This window comes from Myotis brandtii, unplaced genomic scaffold (assembly GCF_000412655.1).
Source record: "Myotis brandtii unplaced genomic scaffold, ASM41265v1 scaffold237, whole genome shotgun sequence".
Classification (NCBI taxonomy): domain Eukaryota; kingdom Metazoa; phylum Chordata; class Mammalia; order Chiroptera; family Vespertilionidae; genus Myotis; species Myotis brandtii.
Window position 1 is genome coordinate 4,861,167 of NW_005358943.1, and position 23,272 is coordinate 4,884,438.

Sequence of the window (23,272 nt, forward strand, 5' to 3'; positions counted from 1 at the left end):
AGTTGCCCCAGGGCTCAGTGTTTTGTGTTTGCTGTTGTTTTTTTTTTCTTGAGGACAGGGTTGGTTCAGATTCTCAATCAGATATGTCTTCCTTTGGAATCTACTGTGGACAGCAAAGTGTAGACTGGTTCCTGCTATAGTTACCATGCACCAACTATAGGCATGAATGTAGGCTACTGTGGTCTTTTGCTTGCTGTAGATCTGGGGACCACTCAGCTCAAGCCTCAAGGAGGCAGAGGGCCGGGAGGTGAACATCTGACTCTCTGATCCGGCTGCTTTGTTCTTGGCTCTGTTTGTACACCCTAATGCCTGAATTCAAGGCCTGGTTTGGGGGTCTTGAGCTTCACTGATTCCCATTATCAACCCTGGCCTGAATGACTATTCAATTCTGCTACACAACTGGAAAACTGTCAGTAGAGTTTGCTGCTACTCTGAGGCCGTTATATGACATATTCTCCAGGGCGTTATAACATCAGGGAACTGATACCTCTTGCCTCCTGTGAGGCTCCTCTTTACATTTCTCCTAGCCTCTGTCTACCATTCCATCACCCCCACCTCCCACATGCTGACTTTGTGCTTTCATAAATATCTAGCATCCTTGAACAACTTCTATAAAAGCTTAAAGGTAACATCCTTTTCTTCAAAGCACTTCCATATTATTATTTGATCCTCACAAAAAGTCTTTCAGGTATGTAGGTTAGTACATTATCCTGATTTCACCATTGAAGAGATAGAGACAGTGATTAAGTGATTTTCCCATCCTCAGGCACTTAGTTAATGTGGAACTGGTATTAGAACACAGTTTGTTTTTGTTGGTGATTTCATTCATTCTTTTCTTAATTTTTTTGTTCATTCATTTATATACTCATAGTGAGAGGCAGCAAAATGGAAAGATCAAGGGTTTTGGAGACAGACAAACTTTGGTTTGAAACTTGATGACATCTCTTATTAGCTGGGTGACCTTGGTCATATACTTACCCTCTCAGAAGTTGTTTTCTTCTTTGTAATATAAGGAAAAATTATGACTTATAATGTTTATATGTGATTTAGCACGGCATGAAAATTACCTAGCAATCATAGCATCTGGCATATGGTAGGCTATAGGTAAAATGTTACTGTAAGTATATAATATGTAAAATAGGTCATTATAGTTTAAAAATGGTCAAATATTGACAATTTTATAATGGTAGAAACTCAGTGGCTACCATTTATTGAGTCCTTCCCTTTTGTATATGAGGCCCAGCTATACCCCCAAAATGCAAATAGAAATGAGACAAGGTCTTTGTGTTTCTGTATCTTCTACTAGACCAGTGATGGCGAACCTTTTGAGCTCGGCATGTCAGCATTTTGAAAAACCCTAACTTATCTCTGGTGCCATGACACATATAGAAATTTTTTGATATTTGCAACCATAGTAAAACAAAGACTTATATTTTTGATATTTATTTTATATATTTAAATGCCATCTAACAAAGAAAAATCAACCAAAAAATGAGTTCGTGTGTCACCTCTGACACGCGTGTCATAGGTTTGCCATCACTGTACTAGACTGTGGTTGTGGAGGGTAGAACCTGTGTTAGAAGCAATCCCAACACTAACAACAATGTCTACTAGGTAGTGGGTGCTCAATAAATGCTTTCTGAAGTGAAAAGTTCCCTGCCTACCAGGAGATTACCAACTAGTTAATTACATAGTCATATAATTATAGTAAACTTTTACAGGTATTTAGATAGACACATACAGGCTGTGGTGATAGTGAAAATGAAACAATGCTCAATTCTACTGGGGGAGTGTGAAGCACAGTGGAGAAGAGGGGGCAAAGCATCATAGAGCAGGTGCCGTGATTAACCGTGGTCTGTCTGTGGAAAGAAGCAAAACCAATTTGCTTATCTTGAACTACATACTTTCTCTCAAAGAAGCCCCTTCTAACGTGTGCAATTGAGTTTGTATTCAAAGAAGCTTCTTTGTTTGTCTCACAGTCCCTCTCTTACTGGTATCTCCCATAATGTATTGCTTTGTAAAGTGCTTTGCTCTATTCTGAGTATAAAAGAGATGCTCAGGAAAACCTGATTCTATTCTCTGAGTGTCACAACTAGCCATTGCATAACAAAGTGCAATACATTATGTGAGAAGAAATAGAGGAACACAAGAGATGTTTTAAAGAGAATAAAGTAAAACATCAAAACGGGAGTGTGTAGAGTGCATTGAAGTTAATGAACTGTCATGGCAGAGTGGACCACTTTTCAATGTGAAGGAAGCTGATTTAGCCACTGGTATCTAAATGATTAGAATCCATTGGAATGAAGTTAGCTGCTAGTCTTGCCAAATTCTAAATCTTTTAGTGCTCCTTGAGAACCAGTCCTTGAAATTGAACAGATTATTATTATTATTATTATTTTGTCAATAGCTCTTTGAGATGCTAAACCCATTGGTCTTACTTTGAATATTCAGTGCTGCTCAACACTGTATAGCACTGCTCTGCTATATAGAGTTGAGGAGGAGGAATTCAGGCCCTGGTTCTAATGCTTGATTGGGACCAGTTAATCAGCATAGGCTTCCAGGGCTCCTGTGGTCATTCCCTGTTTCCATAGAGACACATAAACCAGAAAACTGTCAGGAGTCAACTTTGCTCAGGTGTGAACCATTGAGCTACTCATCTTATTTGCAAGAGATAGACAAGGCGATCGATACAGGTCTCCGTCTTGGCAGTGTGGAAGGATGCCTACAACGACAAGAGTTCTAAGGTGCTTTCTGCCAAGAACTGGATTGGATTTTGTGCTTCTTCAGCCACAAAATGTCCCCAGCATCTTACTCCCAAATCATTAATGCCCTTTGCAGTCAGTCTGCTCAGCCTGAACATCCTTATCTCTCTTTACTCAGCACCATCATTATTGTTTTCTTTTGCTAGCTAAACTCTCAAAGTTTATAGATCCCTAATATATTAATGTGTTTTTTTTCCCCAAACAAGTAGGAGATATTAGGTGGCATTTTTATCCTTGATTACACTCCCTCTCTCTCTTTGGAGAAGAATGAGAATTGCTGATTCTGGTTTTGGGTGCAGTTTGTAGAATATTTCCTTGGTGTATAAAAATGCTAAGTTTATGTATTGGCATGCTGGCATTTATTGACCTTGGGAACATTACATAACTGTTTTAAGCTTCAGTTTCTTCATTTGATAAATGGGGATAAAATGACTAGTTTATAGGGTTTCAGTGAGGACCAAAGAGACTCCATATGAGGAAATGCCTAACACAGTACACAGCACATAATAGAGGTACAATAAATTATTATTTAAAACAAAGCAAAACAACTGAAGCAGGACCAGTTCTACTGAAATAAAAGGAGCTGTTGGAAAACAGTGAGAAATATAAAGAGAAATCGCAAAGCTGTATATAGAACTGTGTCCTCAGTCTTGTGCACAGTGTAAGATTTAGGGGCAAATGGGGAAGTAAAAAGTAGGAGTTTGTTGTAGGTAAAAGGTGGTGAATTGTATGGAGACATGAGAAGTCATTTCAGGGAAGTCACTACTATAGGACGGCATGAAAAAATTTTCAAAAGTGCCTCTAACATGCCCTGGGCCTGGTACTTCAGTTGGTTGGAGTATTGTCCCATACACCAAAAGGTTGGGTGTTCAATTTCTGGTCAGGGCACATACTTAGGTTATGGGTTCAATGTGATGTGTATGGGAGGCAACTGATCATTATTTCTCTCTCTCTCTCTCTCTCTCTCTCTCTCTCTCCCCCCCCCCCCTTCCTCTCTCTCTAAAAAATACCTTGGGTGAAGAAAAAAAATAGTGGCTCTAACACTATAGCAGTTATCAGTAGTATTTGTTGAAATCATCGTACTTTGATGCATGAACAAATCAAAATAAAATGACTCCTTGTGGTAATGGGTGATTTGAGAAGGAGTGTGATGTAATACAATGGAATATAAATTGGCCTAAAAATCAGAAGATCTGGATTCATATTTGTTTCACAGAAGTGGTTCATGGTTTTGGATTTCTGAGCTTTTTTGAGCCTTAGCTTCAGCATCTATAAAATGGGGATAACAGCACCTTTATTATTTTCCTCCCACTGGTTTATTGTAAGGATCAACTGAGATTTTTTTAACGTACTGCCTACATATTGGCTGTTTTTTTTTGATTTAGTATTAAGAGCCAGATACTAAAAGTGTTGCTGAAGAATTCAGGCTCTTGTCCTCTTTGAGGTGAACATGAAGTAAAGGCAGCAAGAATATGGGGTTTATGTATGTGCAGCTCTCTATATCTAGCTTATCCAGACCATGTTTTGCTGCTAGCCTCTGCTAAGCCCATTTTACTGCTCCCTTTGCCTGGCCTACACCATCCCCTCAGCCCAAGAGCAGTTCAAGGGTGAATTGTGATAGGAGTGCCAAGGATCATGCCGCAACAGCAAGACCCCCCTCTTGGAGACTCCTGCGTTTGTGCACTTGGCATTACTGCCTGGACCACTTGCATCCTCGTTGCCTCATTTGTCTCTGTCTGTTTGCTGCTAATGGCTCTAGCAATAGCATCTTTTATTTTCTTGCTCAAGGATGTCAGATGCTTCTGAAAGCTTTTTTCTCTCACACTGCTGAGAAAACATGAGACTTTAAGAGACTAGGCTAAAAGACAGAAGTAGGGTTTGATGACCAGCAAAGGCCCTCGACTTGCAGTATCCAGTCTCTTCAAAGACAGGTCCTGTGGTGTGGGTTGTGATTTAACCACGCTGTCTTTGCATTTTCAGGGAGTCAACGAGTTGAAGATGAAGCCCAGAGCAGAGTGCTGTTCACCCAAGTTTTGGTTGGTGTTGGCTGTCCTGGCCGTGTCAGGCAGCAGAGCTCGTTCTCAGAAGAGCCCCCCCAGCATTGGCATCGCTGTCATCCTCGTGGGCACTTCAGACGAGGTGGCCATCAAGGATGCCCACGAGAAAGATGACTTCCATCATCTCTCTGTGGTGCCCCGTGTGGAGCTAGTAGCCATGAATGAGACCGATCCAAAGAGCATCATCACCCGTATCTGTGACCTCATGTCGGACCGAAAGATCCAGGGGGTGGTGTTTGCTGACGACACTGACCAGGAAGCCATCGCCCAGATCCTTGACTTCATTTCAGCCCAGACTCTCACCCCCATCCTGGGCATCCACGGGGGATCCTCTATGATCATGGCAGACAAGGTAAAAGCGGGCTGCAGTGAGAAGAGTCTGGTTGGTTTGAATGAAGAACTAAATGATCCATTTGTTTTGATGCAAAACTGAATTATGAAAGATGGAAGGTTGTTAACCAGAATGCACAGAGTGGATAGACCAGGGATTAGTCTAATTGCTTGGAGATGAAAGGGAGGGAAAGATGATGTCATCTAGTTATGCATAGAGTTTTGCACAGCTTTGTGTGTCCATTTCTTTGTAAACAAATTCCCTGAAATGACTAAGAGATAGAGAAACTTGTAGCTCTGTGATCCATTTTCTTCAAATACGTATATGAATAGCTCCTTCAAAATTTTATTTTTTTAATTTATTTTTTTAAATCTTCACCTGAAGATATTTTTTCCATTGATTTTTAGAGAAAATAGAAGAGAGAGGGAAAGACAGAGGGAAATATCAATGTGAGAGAAATGCATCAATTGGTTGCCTCCTGCATGCGCCCCTCCCAGGGCTTGGGCCGGGGAGGAGCCTGCAACCGAGGTACGTGCCCTTGACCGGAATTGAACCCAGGACCCTTGGGTCTGCAGGCCAACACTCTAGCTACTGAGCCAAACTGGCTAGGGTGCTCCTTCAAAATTTTAAAATAAGGTGTGCTCCATTCTTCCTTCATAATACATATTGTATACCCATATCAGTTACAAGAATATGAAACAGAAACTCCTTTGAAATGGGTAATTTTTCTCCTTGAGGATACAAATATCGCAGAGAAGTACTTGTTGCTAAGGTGTCCATGCTCATCACACATCAGTCTATGTATTTGAGTGGATTTTAACCCATAGAACCAGTAGCAGCTTCATTTCCTCATGCTTACATTTGAAGGCAATAGGTCTGTAACCTTGCTTGCACATTGGAATCACCTAAACAGCCTTAAACACCACCAATGCCTGGTTCCACCAAATTCTGATTATTGGCCTCGGGTACTGCCTGAGGTTTAGGATTTTTAAAAGCACCCCTGTTGATTAAGGCTGAGGACCACTGCTTTTAGGCCTCAAATATATCTAGTTGCTCCTACATTAATATTGGATTGTCATATGATATTGTTCTCTGATATTGACGCTTATTCTCTAACCACAAGTTTTGTTGTGGTTATGTTTTGTTTTCAAATTTTAAACTTACTCAGTTATTTTTTCCTTCCTTGATTGCTTATTGCTGAGGTACAGCACTTCTCGCTATATATTGTCCTTCACAGTTATTTCTACCTCAGGTGGATTCATTTCACAAGTACAATATATATTTTTTTATCACTTTGGGTTTTTAAAATTGTTTCTACCTTTTTGTTGTCATTTATACTTTTTAAAATCACTTTCAAAACCGCCATTAGTTTTTTACTTAAAAGACATGCTGTAGAGTTAATGATATTTGCAAACACCTCAAAACCTAGCACAGACACCTAGCACAAGTGTGCTCCTTGGCCAGTTGAGACCCATTACAGTGCAGGGCTTACCAGAGTAAAATAACCTTGCATGATCACTATTGCCATCTGTTGGCAGCAGGCATAGATGATGAGCATCTGTTTGGAGCTTCCTTTATTCAATCCAGGAAAGGTCAAGTGGAAAGCACTAAGTGGAGGAACTTCGGTAGTATCTGAGAAAGATATTGAAAGGGAAAGATGTTAGAATCAAGTGCTGGCAAGAGATGCCCTTGGTAAAAGAATGGAGATAAACTTAAGCAGAATGGAAAATATAGACTGACTATGGCAAAACCTACTGAGTTTTTGCTTCAGATAGAGTGTTTTGTTAACATTTTCCTCAGCAAGTTATATTTTTGCAGCAGTATTTCATCTTCTTATTTTTTTGAAATTAAATTTTTATTGTTGAAAGTACAAGTTATATTTTTGCAGCAGTATTTCATCTTATTTTTTTGAAATTAAATTTTTATTGTTGAAAGTATTACATATGTAATATATTATTAGCAGTAGCATTTTGAGGGCACAATATGGCACTGAATAATGCCAAGGTGAATGAGCCAAATTTTGAAACATAAATAAGTGCTCATTTATTTTGAGAGCAAGAAGGTAAAAATGATTTTTTTTCTTACATGGGCTATTGTGCAACCTATGTTATTTTAGGTCCACCTCACCTCACCCCCAGCCCTAGCAAAAGTGGTTATTGGTTAAATCGATTGGTTGCTTCTCTGTTGTGTCTCTTACAAATGCTTAATAATAACATGATAATATGAACTAAGATGCAGATCATGGGGACAGACTGGGCTCTTTTGTCCACTGATGTATTCTAGGTGCTTTAGAATATCTACCATATGCTGGGCACATAGTGCTTTGCATGCATTATTTTATTTAATATTCTTATAACCCAGTAAGCTAAATGGTATTATTTATCTCCATTTGACACGTGGGAAAACAGGCTCAGAGAGGTTACCTAACATATCCAAAATGACATAGCTAGTAACTGGCAGCCAAGACTGTAAATCGGTTGCTGGCTCCATGTGCTCCATCTCCTCTCAAGAAAATGGAGAGGCTGGTTAGCATCTCACATAACGTCCTACTCTTTACTTTCTCCTCTGTGGCGGATGTTATCTGCCTACATGCAATTCACCCCTTGATTCATGTGGCAATAGTGGAATCTGACTAGAGGAGAGAATGAGTGAGAATGTGACTAGCACTTAGGGGTAGCACACTTCCATTGAGGGCCCAGTGGTTACTCCTTCTAGGGGGGAAGGGAGGAGTGAGGCAGATCCAGATGTGGATTCTTTCAGGTCACTGTAGTGAGAACCCCCTTTGATCTCTTCCCCCTGAGCCCTCCCACCATTGCAACCAACCCAAATAATAGCCCGCCTTATCTTTTTTCTCCATCATAAAAGGGAGATAGGCAATGATTTTTAGGCAGTTTCCTAAAAGAGCCTAAATAATGTCTGATTTTTGACCTAAAAAGAAGAGTTTCTGAAAAATAGGTAGGAAGAGGAAAAGGAAGAAGGGAGAATGTCCCGATAGCATGGAAGCCAGAGAGCTGAAGGCTCAGTCACAAGGGGTCACATGCCTGATGGGGTGGCTGCAGAGAAGGGCGCAGCAGGAACCCCCGGCCCGAGAAGGCAGCGGGGCCACGATTCCAGGGAGCTGTGCTGAGGAATGTTCGCATGCTCAAGCGATTTGCATGAAGGTAATAAAAAGAACCTCCCAGATTTCAGAGAAATAAGGTTTTGGGTCAAGTTTCAAAAATGAACCACCTCAAATTCTAAGGTCAGTTTTTTAAAATAGAAGTTTATTTTTAAGTACTGTGACCACATTCCACAAACATAGAATGAGGACACAGAGTTCCACGACTATGAATCAACTATGAGGCAACAGGATAAAACATTTGAAAGTGGAACTGATGCAGAAATTCTGAGAAACACAGTTCACTTTAAGGTATAGCTGCCATCCAAAAAGATGAGAAGTCAGCCTTCCATTTTGCTTCCCCCTTCTAGAAGATAGGTAATTGCCTCTCCATTTTTTTGTTGTTATCCTCATCAGCAGATATTTTCCCATTGCTTTTCAGAGAGAGTGGGAAAGAGGGAGGGGGGAAAGAGACAGAAGAGAGAGAGAGAAACATCAATGTGAGAGAGACATCGATTGGTTTCCTCACACATGCACCCTGATGGGGCTGGACTCTAACCTGCAACCAAGGTGCATGCCCTTGAATGGCAGTTGAACCTGGGACCCTTCAGTGTGTGGGTCGGCACTCTAACTGCTGAGCAACACTGGCCAAGGCTTACCTCTCCATTTTAACTTAGCTTTTGTTTGTTTGTTTGTTTGTCTGAGGTAGAATGCACTTATTAAGTATCCTTGTGGAAGATTGCATTACAGGGATGAAGTTCCTGATTCAAGGGATTGGTGATGGAAGAAAAACAGCATGATTATAAAGCTTTTTGACAAAAATAGTGAGACACAGGTTCAGCATCTGGTCAAATAGCATGTGCCCACTTTTTCGTATATGTTGATGAATCAGTACAAACATTAGTTAATGCTCTGCTTTCCCGAAGAGGAAGCACACCTTCTGCCATGGCCAAAAGAAGCATGGGAACCAGAGAGTAGAGCTGTTCAAAGCTCAGAATTTGGAGTCAGTGGGTTTCAACCATCACTTCCTAGATGTGGGGATCTGGACTATTCACCAACCACTGTAAACGGTTTCCTTGCCTGTATAATGGGGATAATAACATATTCATCATAGGCTTTGTGAAGATTAAATGAGATAATACATAGTAAATGCATAGTAAATGCTTCACTAAGTATCCAGCATAACATTCAGTAGTCTAAGCTGAAGGTTGTATGGAGCAGTTTGAAGAAAGGGAGAAGGTTTCATGATACAGGAAAATAATGGGAATTGAACAGCATCACAGCCAACTGTAGGGACATTTCTGAACTGGAGACCAACAACCTGTCTCCTACAATGGCTGTGAAGTATGGGTGGGAGCCGTGGGCCTGCCACGCCAGGGCAGCTGAGGCTCATCGGTGATACAGCCACACTGTTACCACAAGGACATGTTCGGTTAGAGACAAGCTCTAATAAAGAACGAACTGCTGCTGCTTGTAACAAAAAGACTTTTTCAATAGTAACAGAAACGGTTTATAAATGAATGAGGTGATTTTTGACAGTTCCTCACCTGAATATAGGGAGTCTGTTTTATTTTTTCTTGTTATAATTGTTTCTATTCTCCCTGAGATTCTGGACTTAGGATACCTATCTGAATCCAAATAACAAACTAAAGCTGGATGTATTTCCATTTCTTTCCAGGAGGTTCCTTGCTGACTTGCTGAAGTTTTTCTTGGGTTTTCAGATTTTAGCTCAGAGAGGTTAAGTAACTAATCTGGGATATCACAGCTTATGAGCAATGGGACTGGGAATCGAATCCCAGAAGTACCCATTTTGAAGCCTGTGCTTTCTATTTATATAATTCTGCCTCAAATACATTATAATAAGTATTATAAGTCCTGAGTTTTAGATTCCAATTTCATGAGCTTTGGAAATTTAGGTAAACAAAGCACTTAAGCTACATGATACTCAGTTTACAGTTTATAAGATTTACATTTTGTTTTCTGCTCTACCCACTTCACAACATTTTGAAGAGAAAATGAAATAAAATATGTGAAAAAATTATGGAGAAACACTGTTCAAACATATACTTTCAGTGAGAGAAATAAGGAATGGTGATGGAGAAAGGTCGGCTTATTGACCTTTCTTTGTTACTGGCATTAAGACCAATGAAAATGGCTTGGGCAGGGGGTAGGCAGGAAAACAGAAAGTGGAAGGTACAGTAGGATTAGACCAGTGGTCGGCAAACTCATTAGTCAACAGAGCCAAATATCAACAGTACTTCTTCAAAATAGACTCGCCCAGGCCGAAAACCGACTTCTGCGCATGGGCCACGAAGTTTCAATCAAGTGGAAGGTACAGTAGGATTAGACCAGTGGTCGGCAAACTCATTAGTCAACAGAGCCAAATATCAACAGTACTTCTTCAAAATAGACTCGCCCAGGCCGAAAACCGACTTCTGTGCATGGGCCACGAAGTTTCAATCACACTGTACGTGTGCGCCCGCACGTGGTATTTTGTGGAAGAGCCACACTCAAGGGGCCAAAGAGCCGCAGTTTGCCGACCACAGGATTAGACAACAGGATATAAGAGCCATTTTTTAAAGAGGGCCTGGGGGTGGGGGGAGGGCGGGAGAGGGCTGAAAAAGTTTAATGGAGGAAAAAGGAGGACCTATGTAATACTTCCAACAATAAAGATTAAAAGAAAAATAACCTGCAAGAATGGGAGAGGAAAGGGTATGCTGAGTAGGAGTCAGGGCCTGGAACTAGATTAGAGTGCAGTACAGTAGCTAAAATACCCACCAGACTCCAAACCTTGTTCCTCATTGACGGACATGTTAAAATAATCTTACTCTGGAATCTATTGCTCTGATTCTCACTTGCTTGACTGAGACTTGCTGCTTTGAATAGCACCGTGCGGAGAGCCACATTTTGGAATCCAACTGACCCCATCTTTTCCTGACCTCCCCACATCTCTCTCCCCACCCTTCACCTCACACACACCAAGTGGCAAAGTATTTGGAGAGAGTAGATGAGCTAGCAGTAGTGTGTGACACTGTAAATAGTCTCTGGCCTTCCCATTGCTCATGTGGTTCCCTCCAACACAATCTTGAAACCAAGAGAACTGTGCTACTCATACGTTACTCTGTGCCTCTGGGCCAATTTTGGTGTTTTTAGGATTACCATGCTTTTAGTTGTTTGTCGGATGGTATTCCTTGGGACAAACTGTGGTGTTTGAGTATTTCTTGGATGAAGAGAGTTAAGACATAGAGGTGGGAAAGGCAAGAGGATAAAGAAGCTAATAAAGTATGCCAACTTGAAACACTTATTCTCAAATTGTGCCAGGCACGATGTTAATGACCATTTTAATTCTTATGCAATGCTGTGAGGTAAGTAGTATTATTTCTTTGGTTGATGGGGAAACTAAATCAGAGAGTTTATGTACCTGGCCAAAGTCACATAGCTAGAGTTAGAGTGGGACTAGGATCTGATTCCAGGGATGTTTGACCTTAAAACTTTTTTGGTTGACTTTTCACGTCCCAGTCTACACCCTGAGGCAATCAGAAAAAGCTAGGATAGAATGGCCTGCCTGGAGGTCTGGTACTCCTCACCCATTGTCCCTACTTCCTTGAACTGTACTTTGGGGGAAGATGGGTGGGCAGTTCTCTCTAACAGGCTGTAGACATTGCAGTGCTGCAGCCCTCAAGTCTGCCTGAATTTCAGTCTTTCCACCTGCTTCTATGGAATGTGTTTCTCCTTGGCCAACATCTCCTTTCTTTTAAAATTGCAGCCAGGGTTGCTTTCAAGAGACTGGCTACTTGAAGTTCAGGTACAGTTTTAATGCTTAAAAAAACTAAGGCCCCAGAAATTGCTTTAGGCATTCATAGAAATAAGGATGCTTGGTGCTAGAAAGTAACACCTGAGCCGTCACTTCTCATGCATCCCCCGGGAAGGTGAAGAGGAAGGTTGTGGCACAGTGGGAAGAACAGGCAGCCCTTAAAGCCAATAGGCTTGAGCTACATGCATTCCCAGCCACGTGACCTTAGTTGTGTTTTTAAACATTTAGCCTCAAATTTTTCATTTGTAAAACGGGGACAAAATAACACCTGGTTTGTAGTGAGCCTTATGAAACATTGTCTCCAGAGCTTGGTAAGCAGTAGGCCCTTAGTACACACTATCTTGTATTTTCATATACCAGACTGAGGAAAATGGTGTCCTAATGTTTTCCTGTTGACTGAAAGAGAAGAGTTTGTGATGATAATACCCATATATTAGGCCTGATGCATGAATAGCGGCTCAGTGGGTTTCACCTCTATGATGATACAATTACTGATGGTCACATGATCAGGACTTATGGAGGTTCTCAAAGCAGAGACATACAGTGATTTCAATAAACGGATACACATAGGATATAAGCAATGAAGATAAGTCAAGAGGATTAGCAAAGAAAGCATAGCAAAGTAAAATAGTATCTGAATCCAGGGTCACTCATAGATTTGGAAGTGTTGATATATAAGAAAAAGTGAACTATTAAATGAGAGAGATATGAAGGTTCTAGGTAAGAAGTGGTACTATATTATAGGCATGGGAAGGCAGTTAATTTGTTAAATGTCATCAGCCAATTTTTAATAGATGACTCTGATGTTGAAAAACTCGATGGATTGTGATTTCTATGCCACTAGTATATTTTTATTCCCCTTTCTGAGACTTCTGTGATTCTTTTGCCTTATTTATAGATATTAGATCTACAGTTTATTCAAAATTATATTTTGATTTTATGGTTTAGAATAAAATATTAGATATTGTTATTTTATTCAAAATTATATTTTTATTTTGTGATAGACTTAAAAATATGGCATCACAATTATATTTGAACACAGTGGTGCATATATTTTTTTGAATTAGTGTTTTGGGTTTTTTGGATAAGTTCCCAGAAGTGGAATGAATCGCTGGGTCATAAGACAGTTCCATTTTGAATTTTTTGAGGTAATTCCATACTTTTTTCCATAGTGGCTGCACCAATCTGCATTCCCTATGTTCATTGTAGCATTATTTACAATAGCCAAGATTGGAAGCAGCCCAAATGTCCATCAGTAGATGATTTGTAAAAAAGAAGGAAATCTTACCCTTTGCGGCAGCATGGATGGACTTGGAGAACATTATGCTAAGTGAAATATGCAAGTCAGAGAAAGATAAGTGCCATATGATTTCACTCAGATGTGGAATCTAATGAACAAAATGAACTAACAAGCAAAATAGTTACAGACTCTTAGATAGAGTAGGCTGACAGCTGTTGGGGGGAGAGGAGCTAGGTGGGCGGGGTAGAGGGATTGAGCAAAGAAGAAAAAATAGAGAAAAAACTCATGGATACAGACAACACTTGATTTCCAGAGGCAGAGGGGGTGAAGGGATGTAGGAGAGGGTATAGAGGGGATAAATGGTGATGGAAGGAAACTGGACTTGATGTGGTGAACACACAGTGCAGTGCACAGATGATGTGTTATAAAATTGTGCACCCGAAACCTGTATAATTTTGTTAACCAGTGTCACCTCAATAAATTCAATCAAAAGGAAACAAATAAAATCTCAAAATGTTATATTTGATTCTAAGCATCCAGCATGCATGAGAGTAATATTGAAGCCAATTTTTATTTCATTTTTTTGAGGACAAAAATAGTTTATTGATGCTGTTCTGCTTTACAGGGACAAAGAATACCCAAATTATCATGGGCCATTATAAAGTTACAATGAGAAAGGGAACTAACATTGATTGATCATTTATTTTTGTCAAGCTCTGAGCTAGTCATTTTACATGAGCTTACATATGTTGTTTCATTCAATTCTTTCATTGAATTTATGAGGCATGTATTTTGCCTCCATTTTGCAGATGAGGAAATTGTAGATCAGAGATGTTAACTGTTTTGCCCAAGATCTTTAGGTAGTGATTCACTCACAGCAGCTTAAACAAATAGGTGCTTATTGATATCTCAGAACAAGGTGCCTGGAGATGGAGACTCCTGGGGTGGTTCAGTGATGCAATGATGTCAAGCCTGACTTCTGGGGTTCTCTTGGCATTTTTGTCATGGTGTCTGCCTAGCTCTGGGCATCCTGTCAACACTCAAAGAAGGACACGCCTGGGGCTGGGTATTAGATCAGGAAAAGTCTTCCCCATATCTTTGATTGCATGAGCTCAGTATTTAGGTGGCCAACCCTGGAGAGAGAGGTTGCGGGGCTTTCTGGTGGAGGCAGAAAGTGGGCAAGGGTTGGGAACAGGGGTTAGTCAGCAGTGTCTCTCAAAGGAAGTAAGTGGCAGCTTGGAAATTCAATCAATATTCGTGTGATTCTAAATTCCAAGTATCTCTCATCTCTTATTTGTCCTGCTTTACACCAAACCCTGCTTTTGTGCCCTTGCCCCAATCTCCTCACGGGTCCTCCAGAACTAGGACCTTGATTCATTAACTTTTTGCTTTTTTCCCTTAATTATCAATTTATTCCTCCCTGCTGGCATCTTCTCTCTAGCTTACTGGTCCACAGGAGATGTTTGGAATGTATTGGGAAGGTCTTTTTTTTTTTCTTTTATGTCATAATGACTGGTTTTGCATGTGTGTCTGTGTGTCTGTTTGTGTGCTACTGGCACTTGGAGCCTGCAAACCAGGCATGTTAAGTGTCTTGCAGTATGTGTGATAGTACTTAACAGTCAAGAGTAGTTTTACCCAAAATATCAATTTTGCCCTCACTGAACATGCTCAAATCTCTCTGAGTTAATAGACAAACAAACAAACAAACAAACAAACAAACACAAAAGCTTTCCTTGATGTGGGTTCTCCCTCCTTTCTCTCCTTCATTTCACAGTTCAGCTGTTTAAAAGGTAGTCTGAAATTGCTGTTTTCACTTCCTCATCTCTCATTTTTTACAAAATGCCAAATCCAATGGACTTTTTAAGTCTTTCTTGACCTCCTGTAGCATTGAACACTGTTGACCCTTTTAGTGCTATTCTAACAATTTTGATGACAAGAGTAATTATATTTGTCACAAATTTGGTGACAGTGAGAATGAGAAAAAGTAAAATTTAGAATATGGGTGGGTCATATAAGTGGAACTGTCTAAGTAAGCAGTTGGATTTGAGCCTGGAAGAGAGTGATTTGGGCTGGAAATAAAGATACGAGCCTCATTTAGCAAGGAGGGGGTAGTTGAAACAAGGAGGGTGGGTGAGATGCCTCAGAACTGACATGTGGATTGAGGAGAAAAGTGTGTCAAGGACAAAACCTATTTTTTTATTCTAAACCATAAAATCAAACCCCATCAATTGAGGGATGGCCAGAGGAAGTGGAGAGAATAAAGGAGCTCAGATGGAATTATTAGAGAGGTAAGAAGAGAACCAGAAGAAACAGGAAAGAGGGGCAATATAGAAACCAAGAACAAGGAGAGAGGGCAGTATAGAAACCAAGAACAAGAAGAGAGGGCAGTATAGAAACCCCATCAATTGAGGGATGGCCAGAGGAAGTGGAGAGAATAAAGGAGCTCAGATGGAATTATTAGAGAGGTAAGAAGAGAACCAGAAGAAACAGGAAAGAGGGGCAATATAGAAACCAAGAACAAGGAGAGAGGGCAGTATAGAAACAAAGAACTAGGAGAGAGAGCAGTATAGAAACAAAGGACCAGGAGAGAGGGCAATATAGAAACCAAGAACCATGAGAGAGGGCGATATAGAAACCAAGAACCAGGAGAGAGGGCAGTATAGAAACCAAGAACCAGGAGAGAGGGCAATATAGAAACCAAGAACCAAGAGAGGGCAGTATAGAAACCTAGAACCAGGAGAGAGGGCAGTATAGAAACCAAGAGCAGGAGAGAGGGGCAGTATAGAAACCAAGAGCCAGAACTCATGGATGGGACTTTATTTGGAAAAAGGGTCTTTGTAGATGGAATTAAATTAGGGATTTTAGGTTGAGGTCATCTTAGATTAGCCAGCTTGGCTGGGTGGGCCTTAAATCCAAATGCCCTTATAAGAGATAGAACAGGGGAAGACATAGACATAAAAGAAGTCCTTGCAGAGGCAGCGGTGGGGGTTATTTAGCCACAAGCCCAGGAAGCCACCAGAAGCTAGAAGAATCAAAGATTCTCCCTTAGAGCCTTCAGAGGGAACAGGATTCCACCAACCTGGATTTCAGGCTTCTGGCCTCCAGACCTGTGAGAAAATAAACTTGTGTTGTCTTAAGCCACCAAATGTGTGGTAATTTGTTATGGCAGCCCTAGGAACGTAACATACACATCAGAGTTAAGAGGAGGATCTCTGGGATCTCACTGACTAGGTTGTTTCCGGGCTCCACCATTTACTGTGTGACCTTTGGCAAATTACTTAACTTCTCTGAGCCTTAGATTCCTCATCTATAAAATAGTGATAAAAGTAGACTCTATTTCTTAGGGTTATGAAGTAAAGTTATTAAAAGTGCTTAGAAAAGGCCTGGCAAATAGTAGGAATCAGTAAGTGTGCATCTCTGGGAGGTATTCAGTAAGTCTCAGTGGATAAAGGAATGAATGAGGAGGGTGATGTAAACAGAAACACAGGCCATCAACAGGATGATCTAATGTCACCTGGTTCTGTGGTAATTGGGCCTGCTCTTTGGGAGCTCTCTGCAAAGGTGGCAGGTGCTCTGAAATTCTGGCCCCTCCCAGGCCTGGGACATGCTGAAAGGGGAAGTGTTGATGTTCTGTTTAGCTGTTCTACCGCTGAGGCCTTGGTGGAACTACCGCGTAGTGAAGTCTGTCTTTAGTGCTAGTTCTTCCCTTTCTGCACTTTTCTATCCTTGTTTTGTGTTTGCTTCTTTGTTTTGTGTGCATATGCTTGTGTTTTCACATGTGGTTGTCAGTACCTTTATCCTTTCCAGTGCCCAGGATGGTGCCTCTCCCAGTCCTGAGGCTGCCCTCCCGATCCAGAGTCCTCATGCTGTCAGGGTTTTTTCTTCACTCTCAAAGCAGAACTTCTGTTCATTTTTCTTCTATTCCCTTTCATTCCATACTTTTCAGAGTTCTTGTCACCACTGAAATTAATCATAATAGGTTATTTACTAGCTGTCTGCCCCACTAGACTCCAAGTTTCATAGGGCAGGGACTATGTCTTTTTCATTTTTGTTCCCTTAGATCCTAACATATAGCTTGGCACATAGTGAGCCCTTACTATATATTTATTAAATGTGTACATGGATTAATTATTTCAGTGCAGCACATGTCAGTTGCAATGAAGAGAATAGTACTTTAATCTCAAATAAAAATGGTTGGTAGGCTTTCTCTCTGGTTATAGGCAAATATATTCCTTATCTCCCTCTAGTCTCCTATCTCTATAACCCTTTCCTTCTTCACACCTGCCTGATACCAGCAATCAGCAACACTCACATCTCAGGTCCACTTTCTAGCAGGCAGAAATGGCAAAAGAGCTATCTCAGGTTAGGAGTGCAGTCTGAGGTAGCAAAAGAAATTTCTTTCATGCAAAGCACTCGGGCGCCAGTGATAATCTTGACTTCATTAGCCTTCTTTCCAAGGAGGAAGCAGAAAGAAAGAAACTTTCAAAAAAGTTTCAAAAGACAAAATATGCAATTTATCCACATGCTAATTAGCAAGATATCACCAACTAATTTAATCAATGCAGTTAAGTTTCCAAAGGTAGTAGAAAGAGATTTTGAAACTTGCTTTAGCAAACAACATTCTTGCTCATTTACATATTCATTTATTCAAAAATATCAATTATGCATCTCCTGGGTGTCAGGAACTGCTTAAGGTCCTGGAGATGTAGTCAATATGAGAGGCATGTCCTCGTGGTGCCTTGACTGACAATAAAGGAACACATAAATTAAACAGTATTATTTGAGGTGGTGGTAAATGCTTTAATAAAAAGAGCAGGAAGCCACTATCTGATAAGGCTGTCAGGGATGGTCTCAGAGGAGGTAGCACTTGAGATTTGTATGATGAGAAGGATCAAGACTTGTGAAGATCCGAGGAGCAGCAGCATTTTGCCAGAGAGAACAGCAATGCGAAGGCCTTGAAGTGGGGGCATGTATGTTGTCTTTGATGAGTAGCAGGAAGGTCAGTAGAGTTGGAGTGTGGCGGGCCATGTGGGCAATGACAGAAGGTAAGGTGGAAAGGTACTCTAGGGCCAGGTCAGGTGGAGCCTGTGAGTCTTGCAGAATTGGATATTTTAAAATTTCATCCTAGAAGGCGTAAGTGATGTAACTTGATTTAGCATCTTTTTAGATGGAAGTTAGTATAGTTGATGGAATATATACTGTGGAGCCATTTTTACTCTTGGCTCCACCTTTCAGCAACTGGATAACCTCTTGCCATGTTGTGTGAATTGTGTGATCTGTTTTTTCCTCATTTATAGGATGGGGTCAATACTCTTCAACCTTGAAGAACTATTATGAAATAAAATGAAATAACCTTGTAGGGACTCATTACTCTTTCAGGCACATATCTGGGTTTGAATAAATGGCTGCCATTATTATTTCTAGTAGTGTTGAAATACAAATTCCTCTTGAATCAGGCATCATTTCCTTTTGTATGTCTATGAAATATGCAGTTTTTTGACTTGGTTGGTTTTACAAAATTTGTTCATAAACTTGCAAACAAATTAGCAAAGCAATATAGGAAGGTAGAGGCAATGTGATTGACATTACTCTAACTAAATATCTCCCTTTCCTCTTGAGTTCTTGGAATTCCCAGGCACTAGTGTCTCGTGGCCAGTTCCCAGACTTATGTCTACGTAGTTGCAGCCTGTTACAATTTCCCCTCTTTCCAAAGGGGGTGATGGCATTGAGAAGACTGCAGAGGGAATGGAGCAGCTGGGGCAAGCTTTTGGGGTGAGGGGTGTGGGCATTGACAGTGGGAGGTAGTGTAATGGTACAGCCAGTCAGTGTAGCCTGCCTTGAACTGAAAATTCCTGGCATACCTTCAGGTCCTCATGGCCTGCCACCATGTGTCTTGGATGTATTCTGTTGCCTTGACAACATGAGGTCCAGAATTGTAGCGAGTAGCAGCCTTCAACTTTTCAGTATCACGTTGCTAGGACAACAGACTCCATGGGAAGCCAGGCTTCACTGTACTTTCTGTATGCAGTTTCTGTATGCTGTTGCCACCCACCCCTCTCTCCTACTCCTCCTGCCTATCCTTATTCCAACTGTCTTCCATCTGTATCCTTTCTTCTTTTGACTCTATAGATCCATTTGAGTATAAAACTTTCAGCTCTTTCCAACTCCTTTGCCTTTAATTCTTTTACCATTCCAGTGTCCTCATTGCTTATATAAAAGCAAATACTGTAAATTCTCAAATAATGAAGCTTCATGACATAATAAATTGAAGGGATGATGAGAATGAAGGAGTTCAAAAACATCAAGAAAGGGTGAAAGGAGCTTGATATAGTTTCTATAGTTGGGTTGTATGGCAGTGGTTCTTCAATTGAGTGGACCTTAGAATCAACAGAGAAGTTTAAAATTATTTTTTAAAAATATAGATCCTCTGGTCCCATTCTCAAGGATTCTAATTTTATAGGTTTGGAGTAAAGCCCCAGCAATTGCTGTTTTCACAAAGTTCTCCCAAGGGATTCTGAAGATCTATTTGTTGGGCTTTCTTTTTATGGTCCCCAATGCAGTGCATTCATTTGGCTGCTTAAGAATGATTAAGAGGGAGGAAAAGGAGTAGGAGAGAGATGAGAAGAAGCTAAAGGCAATGCAGAAGAGAGCAAAGGAAACCAGAAGGGAGTGGGTAGTGTGACAATAACTAGAGGCCATAGAGTTGGGGATGGGGACAGTCAACCACCAGATGTCAGGTTCAAGGACCGTGTGGGCTGTGACTTGCAGTTGGAATGCAGGCTAAGAGTCTTGGCATAGAATAGATTAGCATGCTCTTTTTGTTGTCTTTTGAATCCTGGGTTTCCAGGTTCCTGAGAGATCAGGGTGGGTTAGAGCTAGGATTTTAGAATTAGTTAGGGCTATTCTGTTACCTCCTTAAAAAACAAGTGCCCTCTATGTGGTAGTTCTACACTTTATGTGGGATATTGCTTTATCTGCCCTTAGCCAATGTAACCCTCCAAGGAGCCCAGATGTGGGCAGTAGGAATATTCTTTTATAGATGAGGAAGCCGAGGATTGGAAGGGAAAGTTATGGCCCACATACCGGAAGTGGGAGCCCTTGTGTGACAACAGTAACATCCATGGACTTCAGCAGTATGCACTTTCTCTTGAACACTTTCATTTACATGGTCTTCTTGGGGGGCATCTCACTTAGCCTGTGAAGGGAATATCCCAACTGTTCAAACAGCAGCCAGCTGGCCTTGAGTGAAGTGGATTCCTCCCTCTCCCAGTGGATCTTGAAGAGGACCTAAATATTCAGCACAAGATCACAGCTCTGAAGGGGAAAAGAGAGTGAGATGAGAGACAAGAAGTAGAAAGGGAAAGAGCATTTGAAGAGAAAAGGACACAGGGGTGTGAGCAGAACTGTGGGGCTGATTCCTAGTCTCGGGGGGTCTGGACTGAAGCTGCACAGAAGCTCTAATTCCTTCCCAAGGTCCAAGAGAGGACCTAACACCCCCAAGTCCCTCTACTTCCAGTATTGTCCCCATCCAGGTGGATGCCCTGAGTTTGATGCCTGGATTAGAACAAACTCTTCAGTCACATTTCTGGGGTTAGGGGGATATTTTTTCCTAGTTTATTGTGTATCAGAGAAAGTGAAATCAATTATACATCAATCTAAGATTACATCTCAGTTGAGCAGTTGACAAAGAAGGAATAGTATCCTTGCCTCATGGTCCCGATGACTGTAGCTCTTGGAGCACACTGTCTCTTTTTACTTCTTGAAGAGTCTCAGAAAATCAGCTGTAACTGTCATTAGCTTGCCCACTTATCAGTCCCTAGAGGTAGTACCCAAAGGCTGCTTCAACTGGCCCCCTCCTCAGCCCTTTCCTGCTCATACTTCTCTTGTTGCTGAGCCTTCAGCACTTACTCTCCTTGTCAGTTTCCCCAATGACCAGATGATCAGAGGCTTGTTTATGTGCAAGCATGGTGTTCAGGTGTGTGAAAGTTTTCTGTGTCAGGGTAGAGGGACAGATATCCAGATGGACTCAGGCAATGGATGTGAGAGGCAAATTTATCTCCCATTGTGAGAGCCCTTTCCAAAGGAAGTGAGCCCCTTCGTTTCCTCCTCTCGTGATTGGGACAGCACAGAGCGCACACGGCACACTCAGTACATATTTGTTGGTAATGATAGATCCTTTGAAATCAGATGGGAATATGCCATATGCTCTTGGAAAAGGGCCTACATTGCAAGGTGGGATGGATGAGTGAGATGTGTTTTTGCAAGTTCTTTTTATCTGTAACATCTGTGATCCTGTGAATAATTCCCTCCCCGTGGCCCCAGCTGGCTGCTTGCCTGGATTCTCTGCCAGACACCTCCTCTGCCCCAGCCCCTCTGAATGGAGATCACAGAGGGTCTTCTACTCTGGATGGATAGCTCTGGAAGCCAAAGTTGATATTGAAAGCAGGAAAGAAGATCTGTATCCTGGGCTTGGAGACAGGGATATGGGAATTTGGGTGGAAAGTGTGAGTGCACAATTCTCAGAACTGGGTGGGAGAGGAGTAGGGAATGGCTCAGACCCACATCAGCTGAAGTTGTCCAAAGCAGCAAGAACAACAGCTCCAGTTGTACTGAGGTAGCCCCTGGAAGCTTTTCTCAGGCCAAGTAGGGGCACAGGCTGAGCAGCAGGACCCAGGACAGGGTTACTCTGCAGGGTAGAGAATGAGGGCAGCAGCTTTTTTCCAGAGACAAGCTAAGAGAGAGAAATATTTTGCTGGTGAATCCTTGGTCTCTGATCGTTATTGCTCTCTCAGACTAAGTTGGGGGCTACTTTTACCAGGGAAAGTAATGTGGCCTTCAGGGTTCTCTAATTTCTCCCATTTGTCCTTGTAGTTTCTGTGCCCAAGCAGAAGTCTCATTGTTCAATAAGAGGGACCTAACATAAAGTAGTGAAGGTATCATTCCTGTTCTTTTTGGAGACCAGTTCAGTGATTATTATGAAAACTAGCCTGTTATGCAGAGAGGGGGACTCAGACATGGTTTAGCTCTCTACATGCTCTAGTGCAGCGGTTCTCAACCTGCTGGTCGCGACCCCTTTGGGGGTTGAACGATCCTTTCACAGGGGTCACCTAAGACAATCGGAAAACACATATAATTACATATTGTTTTTGTGATTAATCACTATGCTTCAATTTGTAACAATGAAAATACATCCTGCATATCAGATATTTACATTACGATTCATAACAGTAGCAAAATTACAGTTATGAAGTAACAATGAAAATAATTTTATGGTTGGGGGTCACCTCAACATGAGGAACTGTATTAAAGGGTCACGGCATTAGGAAGGTTGAGAACCACTGCTCTAGTGGAAGGGCACTTCCTCTTCCACATATTCCACTCTTGTGCTCCTTTTGATCCAATTGAGAGGCTCCCAGTCATTACAGTAGAGGCCTCTAAGCTTCTAGGAATTGCAAATATCTGGAGCTGGTTTCCTGTTGCTGGGAGTTAGCATTAGCACTTGAGTAGGATTTTTCCCCCTGTGTTTCTGGGACTTCCAAGTAGCAACCATGGACACCTTTGCCATCCTGATCTCTATGATTAGTCCTGGGAAAAGTTATGCAATTAAAAAAGAATGTATTTTTAATTATTTAAAAAACAAGAGGCCCAGTGCACAAAAATTTGTGCACTCGGGGGGTGGGGGGGGTCCCTCAGCCCGACCTGTGCCCTCTCGCAGTCTGGGACCCCTCGGGGGATGACCACCTGCTGGCTTAGGCCCGCTCCCCAGGGGATTGGGCCTAAGATGGCAATCAGACATCCCTCTGGCAGTCCGGCAGCCCTCGGGGATGTCCACTTGCCAGCGGGGAGCAGGCCTAAACTGCAGTCGGACATCCTTAGTGCTGCTGAGGAGGCAGGAGAGGCTCCCACCACCACCGCTGTACTGGCAGCCATCAGCCTGGCTTGTGGCTGAGCAGAGCTCCCCCATGTGGGAG

At 41.6% G+C, this 23,272-nt stretch overlaps 1 protein-coding gene across 5 annotated transcripts in view; it reads left to right on the top strand.

The window, feature by feature from the left end:
* Window positions 1-23,272, top strand: part of GRIN2B (glutamate receptor, ionotropic, N-methyl D-aspartate 2B) — a 441,978-nt gene that overhangs the window by 117,375 nt on the left and 301,331 nt on the right. For all 5 annotated transcript variants that reach the window (XM_014540193.1, XM_014540192.1, XM_014540194.1 and 2 more), the window contains one exon: window positions 4,743-5,171. In XM_014540193.1, coding sequence (XP_014395679.1) covers window positions 4,761-5,171 — 411 coding nt within the window. In that variant the 5' untranslated portion in view covers window positions 4,743-4,760. The remainder of the gene's footprint in view (window positions 1-4,742; window positions 5,172-23,272) is intronic.